The 19,008-nt window shown below is 39.4% G+C and overlaps 1 protein-coding gene across 1 annotated transcript in view; it reads left to right on the top strand.

Annotated features, from left to right (window-relative positions):
• LOC118323868 (formin-like protein 6) overlaps positions 1-19,008 on the top strand; it is a 33,364-nt gene that overhangs the window by 767 nt on the left and 13,589 nt on the right. The window contains exons 2-12 of the mRNA XM_035655926.1: positions 483-608; positions 1,326-1,400; positions 1,969-2,142; positions 2,375-2,532; positions 4,061-4,249; positions 4,516-5,170; positions 5,503-5,665; positions 9,866-9,977; positions 13,009-13,099; positions 15,258-15,344; positions 18,627-18,779. Of these exons, the coding sequence (XP_035511819.1) occupies positions 483-608; positions 1,326-1,400; positions 1,969-2,142; positions 2,375-2,532; positions 4,061-4,249; positions 4,516-5,170; positions 5,503-5,665; positions 9,866-9,977; positions 13,009-13,099; positions 15,258-15,344; positions 18,627-18,779 (1,983 nt within the window). The remainder of the gene's footprint in view (positions 1-482; positions 609-1,325; positions 1,401-1,968; positions 2,143-2,374; positions 2,533-4,060; positions 4,250-4,515; positions 5,171-5,502; positions 5,666-9,865; positions 9,978-13,008; positions 13,100-15,257; positions 15,345-18,626; positions 18,780-19,008) is intronic.

A 19,008-nucleotide genomic window follows, 5' to 3' on the forward strand; every position in this document is an offset into this window, starting at 1 on the left:
TGAAAGAGCATAGATGCTTATAAGCATGCATATTAGTGGCATATTGTCTTTTTATTAATCATTATAAAGCATTAATTAATGTCTTGTTCTGGATAACCGTATTCTACCACTACCAGGCCATTGAGTTTCCTTCTAATTACTGTTACTTATTTATAGTAAGTAAGGAGGTTGTTGTACATAGATTATGATCTTAATGTGCTTAGTCTTATTAGTGGTAGTACATGGTCTATTCTTATGTAACTAAACGTATAGTTGTGATCTGTGAGTTATTTGTTAGTTTACCAAATGCAAGACAAACCTCTTTTTGTCACTTTACCATGCATATTTTGGGAAATATGAACCATAATTGTTCACATACAATATGTTTGGTTCACAATCAAAATTGCTGCTTAAATGTGGACGTAGAAAGATAAAAAGAAATCCTAACATTTCCAGTTAATAATACAGTTACACTTTTCCCCCCCATGTTGTTGTGCTTGCAGTTGAGCAATGAGATGCAGCTGAACCTCATGACTCGGGTGAAGAGGGGAGAGTTGACTATTGAAGATGCTCTTAAAGAGGCACGGAAGGACAGTAATCTGCCCAAACAGGAGAGCCTGGCTAAAGAGGTACGACCATTTTAAACCAAGCTTCCTCAGTATTTTGCGGGCTGTGATCCCAAAATTTTCATGTAAACCTGAGTTTTAGTATGGCAGAGTTTCTATTCTTCTATTTTGAGGAAAATAGGGAACTAGTCGGAGCTGGGTGAAAAAAAAAAGCTGCAAAAGTGCACTCTTGGATGCCCCTACGATAGATGAAACATGATTAAGTGCCCTCTAGGATGGCCCAATGTGCAAGAAAATTTGATATAGTGCCCTCTAAGGTGACCTTCTAGTGGAGACAATGTGATGCAGTGCCATGTCGGCAGCACTACATGCTAGAAAAGTTGTTGTGCCCTTTTTATTTTTTCCCTCCCTGCCCCCCCTCAGAGTCCGCACTGCAACCTCACAGTGACAACAAGACTCCAGGAAGTTACTGCTTCCATTCTTAATGCTATCCTGACCCAAATCTTCACACACAAAAAAAAAAACAGGTTGGAGGAAACCTGTCTTGTAAATGACAGACTTCTGCTCCTTGTTATGCTAAGAAGCTGCTCAGCCTGCTGGATCGGTTTTTAAATAAATCTGTGTCTGGTTTTTTTTTTCCGAAGGAATTTTGTTGCTAATCTTCTACGCCGCAGCAGGAAACAGTCAAAGAATAAAAGATGCTGACCTTAAAATGACTAAAAGGTGTTTTCCTATTAGGTAGTAATGTCTGACATTTGAGTTTTTTGGCTGTTGTTGCAGGAACAGCAGCCCTCACAGTACAACTTCAGTGTTCGCAAGCACAACCACTACAGATGGCAGAAGCGGGTTCTTCAGGTGAGTTTTTTTTTTTTATATATAAAAAAAGCGCCCACAGCCATGCTAGCAGCTCTGTGAAACTTTACTTAGACACAGCAATGCTATACAATGCTGAAAATGATGTTTAGCGAGTTCAGCAGGGTGTTAGCAGGCTAACATTTGTCCATCTGAGGTGAATAGGAATGCCATTCTGCAAGTATTTGGTCAGAAACCAAAGTATTAGATGAATGAAGATAACTGATCACCAAAGTAATTACAGTGCATCCTGAGGGGGACAGGAATGTCCGTCCCAAATTTCCACAGGAAAAGTGGTCAACAAAATCAGTGGGATTTGTGAATGTATGTAAAAAAAAAAAATCATTGCATATATTTCAGTTTGGACCAGGCTTCTAGCATGGCTAAAATAAAAAATGTATAAATATGACCCTTTTCACTGTGTTGTATATACAGTGTCTCTCCCAATGTCAGCTCCAGCTCCCTGCGACCCTGCGAAGGATAAGTGGTTATACTGTAGATGACAATGGATGTATGTACAGTAGATATGCGCTTATTCACTTATTTAAACCCTCTCATTGTGATGACCCAGATTGATTTCAAGACCAAAATGCTGTGCAGCATTGAGAAAGGTATCATCAAGCGACAACTTCCCTTCTCCATTGTCAAGAGTTGTGATGATGGAGTGGGTTCCAGGTTCTCCATTTCCTTTAAAGGACATCATGATTATGAATTGGAGGCCACTTCACTGGAGGACAAACACAAGGTGAATTTATACTTACTGTGGGTGCATTTAAACTATAAAATTAAACCAGCACATTGAAAACCGCCATACTTATTTACTTCCATTACAACTCTATTGGGCCTGTCATTACCGTTAAAACAATTTGTGCTAAGAGGAGGGAAGATGTTATTCTTGTTTTCCTTTGTGGCCAATTGTTATTGATGCTTTCACAGGGATTTTTTTTTAATGCTGGTGATTCTCTCTGTTTGAACAGATGATTCAACTCCTGAATCAGATAATTTATGGGAACATATACAGTGATCCTGAAGAGAGCGATGCAGAAACGCATCAGCAGCCTCAAGCATCACAGACCCTTCAGCAAGGCGTCTTGTTACTGCACCGAGGCGGCCTGGCATCATTCAGATGGGTGAAGTACGGATGTGTCCTTATCTGCTATTCTAAAACAGCTACACAACAAATGTGCAGCATAGTTAGGGATGATCAATTCTTTGTGGCTACGTGTTCAGACCAACGCTCCCAGTTACAAATACATATTTTTAATTCACTTTATAAATTGTTTTTTAAATCAGGACTGTGAATTCTAAGTAGGTTTTGCGTTTGTCTTTTGTGCACGCTGGAGAAGTGACACAATTAAAGATCCCCTCCAGACTAAGACATAAAAAATACGCTGCTTTGAGTAATTATTTGTGTCTACGAAGGAGTATTAGGGCCAGGCATAAGTTAAAAAAAAAAAAAGAATTATAGAAGGAAGTTTTTTTTTGAGAATCAAGTCGAAATGTTGAGAATAAAATCAAAATATTGAGAATAAAGTCTAAATATTGAGAATAAAGTCTAAATATTGAGAATAAAGTTGAAATAAAGGGAATAAATCAAAAGAAGCATTTGACCATATGGCTGTCTACACATATAAACACACATACCCTATGTGACCTCCGACAGAGGCAGGCTAGCTGTTTCCCTCTTGTTTCAAGTCTTTATGCTAAGCTAACCGTCTCCAGGCTTAGCTAACATGAGAGTGGTATCTTCTCATACTGTACATATGCCTGGCATGACAGCGATGAAGTGTACTTCCCAACTATTACATTTTGCTTTCTCTTTGTCACATTGATGTTTGTTGCCGCTTTTGTTGCACCATAATCTGTTTGTACAGAATAGAGCTAGACCGATATAGTGTTTTATGTTGGCTGATGATTAACAACAATGATGTAGTAGTGCCAGGAGTGGGGGTTGGGTACACTCTTTAATTTATAACCAATTTTTGTAGCAGTTATGAATTTTTCTTTTACTTTAAACAGCCCTTTCATCAAACGATAAATGCCCTGAGTTATAATCAGTGACATGTAAGACTACTCTTGCATACTTAGTTCACCTAAAAAAACAGTAGTAGTATTTGCATAGCTTTTGCTGCTTGCTGCTTAGAAAGAGTCATTATGAATTTAACAGAACACAGAAGAGGTGCAGATTTTTCAATAAATACTGGCTGACAGATGGATGAGACGACTACATAATTATTCCTTTTGAGTGAAGTACTTATTTCTTACTTATGTCATGCCTTCCCCATCCTAGGTAAACAATTATCTGAATGCTGCACATTAGAGGGGATTTAGAAGTGGGTTTGCTAAGTGCTAAGTGAAAAATAATATACTCTGTATACCTGCGTATACCCTGTACTACACCACTGATTGACAAGAAATCACAACACAGATATGCCAAACTAGGTTTGAGGTAATTTATACAAGTTATTGATTTTAAATCCCAAATATTGATCAGTATCGGCCTCAGAAATCCGGTATTGGGGGGTTAAAGTTTAGCCTAGTAAAACACATAGTATACTAAACCAATACACAATCAGTATGCTGAATACAGCTGGTGGAACTGGGACACAGCTCAGATTCTGTTATTGTGGCTTATATTACACAGTACTTCATTTTGTTTCCAGATATGAGGTCCAACTCCACCCAGGCCAGCTAACACTGGTGCCATTCAGGCGACGAGGCCCCGCCGACGGTGAGGTGACATCCTCCGTGCCCGTGTCTGTCGTGATTCACCTGTCAGACGGCAACACCAGCGTACAGAAGACTCCCAGCCCAGACACTTTCACTCTGATCACCCACAAAAATGAGTACCAGTGAGTGAGGATTATTAAAATGTGGTAAAGTAATCACAACAAAAAGCTGTTAATGGATTCTGTCTATCACATCAGCTGTGTTTGTTTTCAAATATATTTGCAACCTTGTAATAGTGTGTAATTTCAGTCAGCCGCTTTTTTTGGTAACAGTTATGATGCAGCCTCCATTGAGTCATAATGTCATAAATATAGGCCTAAAGTGTTAATTACTGAACCTATCTCAGCCGATGAAGGAAGTTGAGTTAAGTTTTATTGATTTATTGCAGATTCAAGGTCCCTTTACCAGATCAAACTACTCCCCCTGGGGCTGTCCAGGAGCAGCGGGATGCTTGGGTCCAGGCCATTGACAAACTGTGTAAAGACTGGAAGAGGAAGTCCAGGGCTGAACAAATGCCAGAGGAAATAAGGGGTCTACAAAATATCAGCATAGCCGAAGACGCGGAGAACACCGACACAGATCTTGAATCAAATGGTAAAAATATGACATTCAATTATCCTACAGTTGATAGTGAAAATGAAGATCTCACTACTGCTGGTGGTGATCATCAATCAGCTGATGACACGAGTCAAAGTCCCTCAGCCGATCACACAACGCCTGTTCCTAAACCTCGCAGCACTGTGAAGACTGCTGTTCAGGTTTCCGGGCCTGATGTTTTGCCTCCCGACCCATCACCGACCTCTCCCGTTGGTGTTATTGCCTTATCTTCACCCACCTCCCCTGAACCCTCGCCCTCCAACAATGCCCTCACATCCTCTTCCACAGTCCCAGAGAGTCTTACCCAGGAATCAGGCTCTTCAGTGGTGAAAGTGCCTGCACCCCCAAAAATCCCATTGCCCCCACCTTTACCCTTCAATCTGAGGACGAATTCAAGAAAACCATGCACCAAGGCTTTCCACTGGGACGTAGTTGGCTCAGAGAAGGTATAGACATAAGAGTAAGATACTGTCACTTTTCAGTTAAAACTTCATTCATCAGAAGACACTAAATTACCATATGTTTACAGTTAAGGATAAAGCCCAGAAAGGCTCTCATTAGAGCAAATTATTCATATTTAAATACAGTGTTATACACAGAAAGGTTACTTGCAGCCTCATTTTTACTTCATCATTCCTCATATTGCATCATTGTTGGAAATTATTCTCTGTTTTGTCTGTCAGTTATTGCTTCCCCGGTGTTGCTCTTTGTAATGTTAACATTGATTTCCTCATAAAATGGAGTTGTCTCAGTACTGAATTAATTTGTTTCTTGGCAGATTGGAAAATCATTTTGGATACAAAAAAGCAGCAAGAGGATTGAAATCGACACATTGCGCTTATATGAGCAATTTGCTGTTAAAGATCTGGGGACGTTTGGAGCGGCTGAGCCGAGTAATACCCAGCAAATTATGCTCAACCAGAAGGTTGCACACAACTTCAGTGAGTAGCTCAACAATGAATATGTTTCTGAGTGCTGAGGTGATGTTGCTTATAAATATTGTCCACTGCAACAGATAATTTCCAGCATTTTGTGATGGAAATTGGATTTTGCCAGCAAGATAATAAATATAATTTCCATTTTGTAATGAAATGGCATTCTTCTGGATTAACTCAAATAAAGGAGTTTATTCCTTCAGTGGATTAGATGTTGTAAAATAAGCTCTTTCCAAAACCACCAGAGGGAAGCACCACATAATAAGACTCTCTGTAGGAGCAGTGTTAATGTCAGGATTTTTAATTTTCATAAATTAGACTTTAATTGCCCAATTAAGAGGAAGATGACCTGAGAACCATTTTGCCGTTTTGCTCTTTTAAAACGATGGTTGAGACTATAATGATGCCACGGTGGCTGTAAAGCAGATAGATGGGTGTTCCTCCTACGTGTCTGCAGGGGGCAGTGTGTCACCAATCCTGTCACAACTGCCCATGCAATCTGCAGAGCTATTGTAAGGTGGAACATATTCTATATCTCATCTAATGGCTTTTCACTTTTGATTAACTGAGTGTACGTGGTTTGTATATTTCAAGACCCAAGCCTGGGGAGAACATTTCAGAAGCTTCCTCTCACAGCTCCTCCAAGAGGCACACACACGGTGAAGTGATACAGATGTGGTGGTGGGCTGCTAAATGGATTCAGTGTGTGTGAGAACCGGCAGCATAATTGGAGTTCACATATTCATAAAATATAGATAGGGGATCTGAATGACAACGACAGCGATTTTCTGTCTTGATACAGAATCCCCCTGCATTTGGAGTTTGTGCTCCTCTCTGACCTGGAAACTTTGGTTGTGTCAGGAGCAGGAGCTGAGTGATGACAGCCTACAGGCAACCCGAGGCTATGCATCTTCCTGCTGCAAGCTTTAGAAAGATTTAGACATTTGAAGAACAAGGGAAACTCTGTCATGCTGTCTCACCTACTTTGGTCCTATTAATTAATATAGAAAGTGACATTTCACCACTGGTGGAAGAAATATTCAGATCCTTTACTTAAAAGTAACAATACTGCAATATACAGTAGGAATACTCCATTACAAGTAAAAGCCCAATGAAAATGTCACTCCAGTAAAAGTAATTATGATCAGCAAAGTGAGAGGGGAAAACATTTTCTTTTGAATTGTAGTGGAGATGTATGGATAAAATGCTAATACTTAAGTAAAGTCTAGGGGCGGATCTAGAGACATATTCATTGACAGGCATGGAGACTTTAGGGGTGGCAAAATATACAAATCACAAACAATCACATATATAATTTTTTGCTTGGAAAACCCCCAAATGAAGAAACTCGAAAACATTACATTATTGTGGCTCATATCTAAAGGTGGCATTAGAAGTCTTTTATTTGCAAATCTTCTTTTTTCACTGAACTTAAGCCTATTACTTTGCCTAAACATGTCCTTAACAGATCATTAAATTATGTATAATTATAATTTTTTACAGCATTTGACACCAAACTGGGGTGGCAGCTGGGGTGGCCAAGCATTTTTTAGATCCTCCCCTGGTGCAAGTACCTAAACATTACATCACTGCATTTGTATTAAAGCTATTGACCTATATTATGACCAACACTCTGAACAACTGAAAAGACACTCGATAAACTTTTTATCTAATAAAAAAAGAATCAGATCAAAGGTGATTTCTGCCTTTTTACACTTTAAAAACACAGGAACTCCTCCAGGATTCAGCTCTCACTGAAACCAACAGGACCTCTCTCCCCTTCTCTCTCTCTCTTGGCATCCCCCACACAGACACACTCACACATGCCTTCCCTGCCCTTGTTTGCATGTTTATCACTGCAAACCTGCCTAAATGTGTGCTGTTTATTCAGCTCATATCTCATTCTTTGCCACAATATTTATTCATCTGATCCAATTACACTGGGAGCAACAGTATGCATGCAAAATCTCACATTGTTTTTACAAAGATAGTGCAAAAGCTCAGCAGACTGTCGGGCTACACCTCCATCATATAATATCACAAGTATGTGATCAATAATTAATGTTTAAACTAAGAACTGTTGATTAGGATCTGGCATGAAGCTGGCACTCTTACTGTTTCCACTGTGACTTTAAAAACATTATGTTGTTTGCAGTTACACACTGAGGCAGATGGAGTTAGACAGCTTGAGCAGGTGGTTGTATTACTGTTGTACTGCGGTTTTGAGTGGTTTCCTCTGGTAATCAACATGATCCTTGTGGGCAAGCAAGAACATCAGCTGCATCAACGGACCATAGGACAATTCTGTAATGATGCTTGTACTTATTTATAGTATTCTAAGTACAAATCCAAAAGACCTTTGACAACAAGATTGTAGCTCATATAGATTTTTCTGATTGCATTCTTTTGAAAAATACCCATGAGCAGATGAAAGACAGAGATTCTAAGATTGTGTGTAAATGTGCATGTGCTGCAATTTTATATTAGATGTAACTGGCTCTTCTCTGCATGCCACCGCAACTTTTAAATCTGTTTAAGTTTTAATAAACTCTGATCAAATGAAATGTCTTCACACAGACCAGCTTCTGCAATTTGTCAGAGTTAGCTGTCACCTTTGATGAGATCAATGGTGGTAGAAGTATTCAGACCCTTTCATTAAGTAAAAGTACCAAACACAACACTTGTAGTGGAGTAAAAACACTCCAATACAAGTAGAAATCATGTATACAAAAGTGCAGAACTATTAGAAACAAAAGTTAAAATACCTGAAAAATGACCCTGTGACTGAGGTAGTATTATATTTTACATTATTCGATTGTTAATACGGATTAATTAATGCATAAGCAGCAATTTACTGTTGTGTGAATGTGTGAGATCAACTGTGGGTTTGTATGATCATAGCGCATTTCTGTTTAGAATGTGTGTCCAACTAATATGGTTATTTACCTCGAGAGCCCCTGTGCATGCTGCCTATTTAATGACTGGAAATGTCGCACACCTAATTAAAAGTACACCTGTGGCTTCCTGTACCCAGTGGGATACACTCTCCATCTCTATACTCTAATTTGCCAGGGCAATGCCCAGTTTGTCTGAGTGCCAGTCAACAAAGGGCTTGATTTGCACTTGTTTTTGTTTTTTTAGGCTAGGAGCCTAACCCTCACTCTTGAGGACTAGTAGACCTCAACATTATTTGGATGTTTGATGTCGTGATTCCTCATTTGAAAATGTGACATGACAGCCTCTGTTGGTCCTGGTGAGGGAATTACTGTCTCAGGTCTTTAATGTCAAGGATTTAGAGACGTGATGATTACAGCTTTGTACTTCCAAAGTGCTTCTCATTTAATATGATTATTTTATTCACTTTGTCATGAGTAGATTTTCAATCAGTTGGGTGATTTGGATTCAGCAATAGAACAATTTGACCCAAGTCAACCTTTATGGGCAGTTAAAATAATAGTTTTACATCTTGGTAGATATGCTGATCAGCTTTGTTGCTGAGAGTTAGATGAGAAGATCGATACCTCACTCATATTTGTCTGTTTGGTATGAAGCTGGAGCCAGTTAGCGCAGCTTAGCATAAAGAGTGAAAAGAGGTAAACAACTAGCCTACAAAATCTGCCTAAAAGCTCCTCCCTATTTAACACATCTCATTTGTTTTAATCTGTTCACAAAAACAATGTGTAGAAAACAACAATTTGTGGTTTTTACGGAGAGTTACATGCTATAACTATTTCTTGGCTGGGCCACTCACCGTCGTTTGCACATTTTGCTGTGCCATATTGCAGTGCAGAATACAAAGCTCCACTTGTTTTTCCACACAAACGAAAGTTGGACGTGACAATTCCAAATCAATGCCAAAGTGTCTGACTGACTCAAGCATCTCAAATGTATTTTGTGAAATTCACCATGTGTTTTACATACATGTCTAAAATTACTGACGCAGGCTCCTAATGAATGCTTCTCACAGCTCCTGAATTATGCAGAGGCATTTTCTGTAAAACAAAAAAAAAAATCACATCAGCTTTGACTTGATAGAATGCAAATTTGTGCATTTCCCTTAGGCATTTGGGGGAAAGTAATTAAGCAAAGGACCCTTTGTCTTCAGAATACTTTTTGAGTCATTTCATCGCAGGATAAGAAGACTATCTGTCAAGAGGAAAGCTTTCATGTACTATTGAGTGTGTTGACTTTTTTTTTTTCTTCTAGATATTTTCCTCAAAAGTTTTCCAGTGCAACCGGGAGAGCTGAAGGACAAACTGTTCATCATTAATGAGGAAGATGGAGGCCTGTCTGATGAGCACATCACCTCTCTGAGGAGGTATGAATTTGTGCCAAAAAACACTGATTTGTATTCATTCCTCATTTCTTATAAGTGTCACAACTGAAGCTGAGAGGTGAATGACTTTTTGAGTCCATAGACGGTTGATGTGTGTTTTCATTGGCAGAGACAAAACCTTTGGACACTAGCAGCTTAGCACATCATCAACAAGAGATGTGAGGACACGGTACAGTTGAGACGTTGAGAAACAGGGGAAACCACAGCCAGTTCATGTGAGGGAGACACAGTTTGCATAGCAGTTCTTCACGGTGTTCTAATACTAAAGAGCAGATGCCAGAACCTTTTACCAGAGCAGCTTTACTAATAAAAGTTTTATCTCTGGTTATTTGCGGAGATGGAAACTATTGACATGCCCTCAGGAATATAAGACTGAAAGCAGGTAAAATGCTTCCTGATTCTTACCTGCAATTTACTCAGTGGCTTTGGATGCTGACCTCCTGGAAGGCGAGAGTGATCCAATGTACTGTGTGGAGGATTTTATTTATTCTATGAAAACATAATATATATTTTAATGCACTGTGGCGTAGGCCTGAGGAATACAATCTTGAAAGAGCCACTCCCAACAGGTGATGCAATATTAATGACCGGTGCTCCTCCAGTGGCACATAGGCTGGCTCATGAAAAAGTGAATGCCTTCGGTTTGCGGTCAGAACTCACGGAAATGACAGAAGGAGGAGGTCCACTTTAAGATGAGCGGGGTTCAAATTCAGTGCAAGCAAGTAAATGGCTGTTCCCATTAACGTCTCGCTGCTTTATACTTGGCTTTTAATCACTTGCCTTTCTTCAGGCCATGGGAAATCAATGTAATCGGACCGGCCGAGGGAGGGAATTACAGAACATGTGACGACATAAAGAGGCAAAGGTCAAAATGGGAAAGTATTTGTGATAGAGAAAGAAAGACATCACCAGTTCTGACGTGACATTTTTTAAATGAATCTGTAGTTCTATAGGTATATGTGCTTTTTTTCCTGTTGGATAAATAAGGGCCAATATTTTTGCATATGGACTCATTTATGTTTATTGGATTTTAAATATGCAGACGAGGAACAAAACTGCATAGATTAAGTGTATTAATTCGCCTAGACTTTTTGCACAACTGTAACCAGCTATGCCATTATCCATGCCAGCAGCTGCAGCTGTTCACTGTCAACGGCATTTTCTGTGATGGTCCTCACCCGCCAACATAACATTACATGCAAATAAATTTTACAATATAGATAAATATCCCCCTCTATTTATTGATACTAGTAATATCAATAAATCAAACAATCAATTCTGAATAAGTTAATCAAATAAATACCCACTGAATGTGTTCAAACTGTTGAAACCCAATCCATATACAGCTGACTATACAGACACTATACATTTCCAGCATGCACTCTTTCCCCTTAGCGATAAAATATTCACTATGGCACCTACAGACATCAGCTCAGAAAGTTTCTACTTTTGTGATTGTTACCAAGCTTCTCTCCAATCCTTCTATTTGCTTTTCTTTTTGCATGTGTGAATATTTTTGTCTTAATTCTTAACCATGTGACTATGGTGCACTATTGTTTCCAATCTGAAGTGGATAAATATTTTTATAATGACAATCGATCAAATGACTGTAAGGTGATATGTGTCACATATTGCGGTGCACTCTGCAGTTCCTCTCCACCTTATTGCATTGGTTCACAGTCAGCATTGTTTTCAGTGGCAGAAAAAGCTTTGGAGCTGAGCAGGTAGTGTACGGTGAGTTTATCAAACAGCTGACAGACACAGCTAGCAACTAGCTGGTGAACATAGTGGAGCATTTAGCAGCTCAAGAGCCACATATTTCCCTCAGGAGTTGGTGGAGACCAAGAACAGAGCTAGGAGAGTGAATATTGGACGTCCAGTTATCAGGGGGACACAAACACGATCTGTAACTGCTGGATGTGTAAGCAACTATTTACTAACACCTAGCCGTATCAACTTCAAAGGTGTTAATATTTCAGTGCTGTTCACAGCCTGTCTCCGCTGCCCCCAAGTGGCAAAAAAATCTGTTATTGCAGGCTTAAAGAGTAACTTAACACCATGGCTGCCCCCTCTGAGCTGAAACATACGACAGAAATCTGCTCTGTTCAACCAGTAACCACACACACAAGTGATGTCACAGGGTCCTGGAGTACACCTTTACACCTCACAGCGAGCTGTAACACTGTTGTTGGTCCATCCTGCACGCGGCTTCATGCCCCACCAGGAGTGTTTCAGATGTGGAGCCTTTTTCCTGCCATATTTTTTTATTTACCCTGATTTCATTATTTACATTATTTCTTTCTTTAGGTTCTTCTACCGTGGGCCAGCTATGTAGCTTTTTTTCGTTTTTTGTCCGTTTTTACGACTCAGGGTGTTTTGTTGACAGGATTCTCTATGCTGTTTCTGCTGCTTCTGAAACATGCTGCAGCGTGTCTGGTGGAATCACAAGCATTGTCTTGAGTGGCTGCAATCAGCCAAGGCAGCTGCTTCGCAGCCTAGACGCGATTCTGGTGCAATCAATCAGTTACTTGACTTAATCTTTACTGTATGTTACTTTATTAATTAATTTAATGTAATTTATCCTTATGATGTGTCAGATTTAGCCAAATAGCTAATGTGTTCCAAAAGAAAAGGCTCATTGGTTAGATTTCCCTCTCACCTCTACTGACTGATCTACACCTGCTTGGAGTTTTATTCACAAATTCAGTCACAATGGAAGACTGTTAAAGTGCCTAAAAACTTGGCTCCTATCCTATTAAATATTCATGGGGAAAAAAGCAACATCAGAGTTTAAAAATGTAATAAAAACGTAGGTAGTGTTATAACACTCAAAGTGTGGGTGTGGTTAAATCAGATTGGTGCTCAAAAGTATGGGACATCACCTTTTTGCAACAGACCCACTCCACTCTGTGGAGAATAGGAAAAAGAAATACAGGAACTTCTGATGTGAGATAACCAAAACTCATTGTACTGGTACGGCTACTAACATATTATGTTTGCTTTTATGTTTAAGGTACGTCCCCACCATGGATGATGTGGAAATGTACAAATCTCACAAGGGCCCTGTGACAGAACTGCATATTGTGGACCAGTACATGATGGAGGTACAGTTTGTATTACCACTTACTAGCCAGAATTATGACTACCAGAATTAAGATGGCAACTTTCTTTGGATTTGACTTGTGACACCGTGACCCGTGCAGAATCTAACGCAGCTCGCGCTGATGTAGCACTTTCTTTAAAAGGGCTTGTGGAGTCTACATTCACCTGCCTCCTCATTCACACACTGTGGGTGTCATGACAAGCTCTTTGCATTCATCTGGTTATCACCTTCCAGCATACTTGGCAGTCATCTGACCCGTGTGCGGTTGGCTAAAGGATGCAGGAGGGGTAACAGATGAACAGCAGGACCAGCCTACAGTGCTTTTCAGGAATATCTGACACCAGATATAGAGGGATATATAGGGATCTTTATATGTAAGAAACAGTGTGGTATCGCCTTTGGAAACATACTTTCTAGAGGCACATGCTTTCACTGCAGTCAGCCTGAACACTTCTAAATAGAAATCACTATCTTTTTTTTTCACTATCTTTTTTATTGCTGCCAACTAAGGCAGGTATTCAAATATTGCACTTAATAGAAATTGCATCAGTTGAAGATTAGAGTTGATTGCTCAGTCTTTGGAATGAAAAAAAAAAAAATCTAATGTTCTGCAATTTTCAGTCATTCCAGACATTTCCCCCCTAACCAATTAAATTATTAAAGAAAATGAAAGGGCTGATACATTTCTTATGAATCATCACAGCTGAACAATTTTTAGCATTGTTATTACTTGGACTTTAATGTGTCTTCCATGTACCGCACAGGATAGTCGACCTCAGCTGCTGTCTGTACTGCACTGTATATACCCTTGTATTAACAATATGTGTGGTCTGCTAGTGCTTTGCAAGTAGTGCTTTTTTAGTCCAGCCAGCGGTGTGGCTCTAGGGGTGGCAATGTCTGTCTGATGGTTCATCATCAGGTCAAAGTTAATACCTGCAAATCTAATTTACTTTCTCCTCAGCCTCAGCTATACTTTGTGTTTATTGTTAATTAGCAAATGTTTGCATGCTAGCACACTATGGAAGATGGTTAATATTATACCTAATAACATAAGTTTGTCATTGTGAGCAAGTTAGCATGCTGCTAATGTACAGCTCTGCCAATTATCAGCCTCACTGAGCTACTAGCATGGCTATAGATACTTATGTCTTGTTTTCCTTTAGACAGGTAAAAATTGAGTTATCTGTCTAACAGTAATAACTTTCCTCTCAGTTTGTCTGCAGAGGACACAAGAGTGGCATCTGGGAACAAATTGTTTACCATTAAAGAGAAACAAAACTCAATATTGTAGTGATTGAGAACTGACCTTTTCCTTAACATGAAATAAATCCAAATCTAGTGCTTTGCAGGCTATTATTTTTTGCACTACACTGTATATGCCTGTTATGCTTTCACTGGGAACTTAAATCCTGTCCTGTACGAAAGCAGAAATTCTACAAAAGCGTATTTTTATATCTCAAAATATTATGGATCTGAGAAAAAAGTCTTAAAAAATGTCTGAGATTGTCATTTCTTTAAACGCAGAGATTAATGTGAGAACACATTTTTAGCCAAGGAGGAATTAAATCATAACAGCGTTACCTTGGCATGGAATCAGTGTGATCTGTTAACCTCCCCATTAGAAATTTAAAATGTGTCAGAAAATGTGACAAGATGAGGAGAACGATGCTTGAGAGTGGGGAGGATGACACATTCTGGGACATTTTATTTTTATAAATAGCCAAATGATTACATGGCCTTGATTTCTAACACTAATCCTAATATCTCTCCTTAACCATCCGTCAGACCAAGTGCCCTTTGCCTTTTGGGAGATAGTACCTGAGCATGAGCGAAACGGTCTGACAATGTGGAGTGATTTATTAGAGGTTAGCACCGACTCAAAGGTCGACTAGGCAGCTCAGCCAATCGTTTCAAGGTGTCAAGCCTTCAGTTTCTCTATTAAATCAGCCTGTCGACAGGCCTGCACCACTCTACTGTTGCCTGAGGTAATCTCGCCAAAGAACTTGAGTCTGTGAGAGCAAGCTGCAGCCATCCAGCGACTGTATCTCAACTCCCTGCAGCACTGTTTTTTAAATAATTCTGAATAATCACATGGTAATAGGTTGTGTGATGATGTGATAATTGCACTCAATTACGCTCACACCTTTCCCCTTCTACAGATGTGCAACATCCCCTACCTGAGCACACAACTTGACCTGCTGCTGACTCTGAGAGAGCTCCCGATCAGCATGAACGACCTGCAGCCTGTGAGTTTACTCGATCACCTACGGAGTCAAATCAAAGGTCGAATCAGATGTTTCTAAAGTGTGCCCCATCCCAAGCTGAAAAAGGGTAAAACCACAGTCTGCACAGCACGTGGTGAAACAGGAACATGCAAATTTATTCCGTAATGCAAATGCTAATGTTCAGACACATCATGGCTTTAGACATAAATGAAAAGACCATCTGGGGACAAACTGACATTAATACTCGAAAGCTTTTTTCCCCTCCAGTTTGAGCTTTATGTTTGAAGTGGTGGGTGAAGTAGTTTCTATTCTATTTGCTGGTTAGTTAAGAGACTTGAAAACAGAAAGGCATGAGAGGCACTTTAAGACACCTCTCTTCATTTGACGGAGTAGAAAAGATGGATCTTAATCAAATCAAGTTCAATTTTTCCGTAGTAAAGCATATGAAGTTTTTATCTTTATCAGTGAGAACCCACTTTGGGGTTTTCACTAGAAAGTACTGTGGAAGAATTCAGGAATTTAATTTCATTCAACAAACTTCTGGACTCTCTTCAAAGAAAATCACTTTTAAATAAAAAGGTAAAACTAAATAAACGCCACAAAGTTACAATTTAAATATACAGTATATTCTTTATAAGCTTATTTTAGGGCTTTCTTAAGCCTTACACACACAGCCAAATGTTTAAGGCTTGTGCAGTGCGAGTATGTAGACGTTTCAGGTTCATCATTAGTCAGACTAAACGTTAACACTCTTATAGAGGTTTGCTGTTTATTGGCATTGGGGACTGCAGGGTGTGAAGATATTGCATTCAGACAAGAATACCTCCAAGCTTCTCTGTTGTTTTTCTTTTTTTTGTTGTTGTTTTTTTTTTATGTGATTCTCTCAAGCTTCTGTTCCTTTCAGCATCAGTGCTCCAGTCCTAATCTCTTGTCTGCTGACTGTCTGAGAATGAAGAGAAACAATGGATAAGAATGATGGCACTGTAATCCATTGACTGTGACAGCAATTTTTCTTTGTCTAAAACACAGAGACAAACATATCGTGTGCTGGCGAGATGACTTGACAAGAAAGATTAGCAATTTCATTAAGTTTCAATTTACTCTTGGCTTTTTCTTCCTGATATTGTTTCTCTTTCTACTGCGTTCTAACTTAGATTTATTAAAAAAGAGGTCACTTTTCGATCAAATGTTGGTATTTGCATGCAGGTACTCTGTGACAAACTGCTTTCTAATCTACTGTCCACAGCATACCGTGTCACTGTCTCACAATACAATGTGTTCAAACATGGAGAGGTTAGGGTCCTCTCTGTCGCAGAGTACTCTAAATCCTTCGATTCTCTGACACGACAGACTTCTTAAAGCCCAAACATTAAGAAGGATTTACCCACCACCTGACAGACAGGGCTTGAGGAGAGAAAATGGAGAAGTCACCACCTGAGGGATGTTTCTTACCTACAATGTGCTTGTTGGTGCTACGTTTCACTGCCGATGACAATGACAGGTTTTACTCTGCATTATCAGCCCGACTCCTTCTTTAAAATGTTTGCTGTGCTCTCTGTGAAACCATTTTCCAAATATAAATAAAGAGAAGCAAGGACACAGAACCAAAGCCAGTGATGCAGTAGACAGGCAGAAGAGCTCTGGACAGGGATGCATCCCCTGAAGCTCTGATGTACTGAATGATAAAACCAAATGTAGCTTTTTCAGCAGTTTTGTTTCGTACCTCTGTTTTCAAATTAAAGTCACAGTGAAATCGAAGTTAGAGCATCTTTAGCTTTTTTAATGTGATATGTTTTCGAATGAAGCAGAAAATGTAGTCGGGATATAGTCACAACAGGGATTAAATCAAAACCTTCAGATTTGATTGGAAAAGTGAGTGTGGATTGAGTGATACAGAGCTCTGGGGTACTGGGCTGTAGACCTATTTGACTCCATTTAGTCCCGTAGGAAGCTCCCATAGGAAAGACTAGGGTAGCGGCTGTGCACTGCTCTTTAACGAAAGATAACCAGACATGCATTTTCCAAACCAACTAGTTAGATTTTATTTTCTTTAACATTTTACTGGAAGGATAGGGGTTTTTATATAATTTTTTTTTTTACATTTATTTGGAAAATATATTTTTCATTTCATTGTGTCTTTAAAGATCCAGTTTGTAAGATTTAGTGGCATCTAGTGGTCTCGGTTCATCCTCCCCCTCCAAGCACAAAGGAGAGACTACAGTGGCAGTGAATGCACAAAAAAACACAAACACCCCTACTGTAGAAACATGGCGGTTCAACATGGCGGACCCAATGGAAGGTGACACGCAGCATCTGTAAATAATCAAAGTCTCATTCTAAGGTAACAAAACCACAACAATTAATATATTCAGGTGATTATACTTGAATAAAAACATACCTATAAATATTACATTCCATTTTTACCAATAGATCCTAAATGTTACACACCGGACCTGTAAAGGAACGAATGGCATACTTTAAAACAAAGCATTATTTTAAAACAATTGGTTTTAAAATAATTACACTTTTCTTTTTGACAGTAAAATTGAACTTTGATACCAAATGAGATGGCGCTCTAAAAGCAAGTTACACGGCATGCTGAGCTTTTTCCATTATGTTTTATGAAAACTACAGTAGTTTTTCATGATAGTACAGATGGTCCTGTACAAAGCCAGTAGATTTAATGTAGCTGGATATCTGCATTCTCTTCTGTGTAATGGAGGTTGTCCCCCTGGTAGGTTTTGGAGAAGTTATTCTTAAAACAGGAGCATATGGTGGGAGTGTTGTTGCTGGCTGGTATGGACCCTATTTGGAAAAGCTAACTCTTTGTCAAGGACTACGATTCCCATAGCATCAACTCCTTTTTCCTCCAACACACCATTGGCAAAACCTTACATCCCACTTTCATTTCTTTTCAGTATGATTTCTATCCATATTCAACAGGGTCTGTTCAGAACTGGTTATTAAACAGGAAAATTGTGCAATATTCTTGAGGGATATTTGTACTTGACACAATTGCATACCAAATAATAGGCTTGCCAGACAACCAAGCCATGATTATTCATTTTATGAGGTCAAATGAGGTGTTGTGAGATGGCTGTTTATCTTTATAATGTAAAATTCTGAAGCCTTGAGTTATTTTTGTTTTCAGCTTTGTCAGCACAGATAGCCCCTAAACAAGCTTCAGTCTTATTCCACTTAACTTTCACAGTTGTTTTGAGGAGAAATGAATGCGAGGGTCTGTATGCGGTCGGATTACAAAACAAAATGACTTTGCTCTGTGCCCCTGTGTTTATCTTCCAGCTGATTAACCAGAAGATCAGAATGTGCACACAGCTGAACAACTCCGGGTCATTTGTTTCCGTGCTGGAGTACCTCCTCGCCATTGGCAATTACCTCAACGAGAACGCCAGAAAGGAAAAGGCCAAGGGATTCCGCCTCTCCTCCTTAACTAAAGTACGACTCCACCACTGTTGCCTGACCTTTGATTGAGTTGCAGCACTAGGCTAATAAGACTACTCATTGATATACACTGCAGGGTTTCTCTCAGCTTTCACTCACGCAGATCTTTGACACAGTCCTTTTGACAGACGTGATTGTGTCACTTCCTGCCATCACAGGAGAAATTAAACTTTGCACAAAGGGTGGCCACTCATGGATGAAGTGAGCCTCTGTTAAGTGCAGT

The sequence above is a fragment of the Morone saxatilis genome, unplaced genomic scaffold (assembly GCF_004916995.1).
Source record: "Morone saxatilis isolate NCDOM2014 unplaced genomic scaffold, NCSU_SB_2.0 Contig15, whole genome shotgun sequence".
Taxonomy (NCBI): domain Eukaryota; kingdom Metazoa; phylum Chordata; class Actinopteri; family Moronidae; genus Morone; species Morone saxatilis.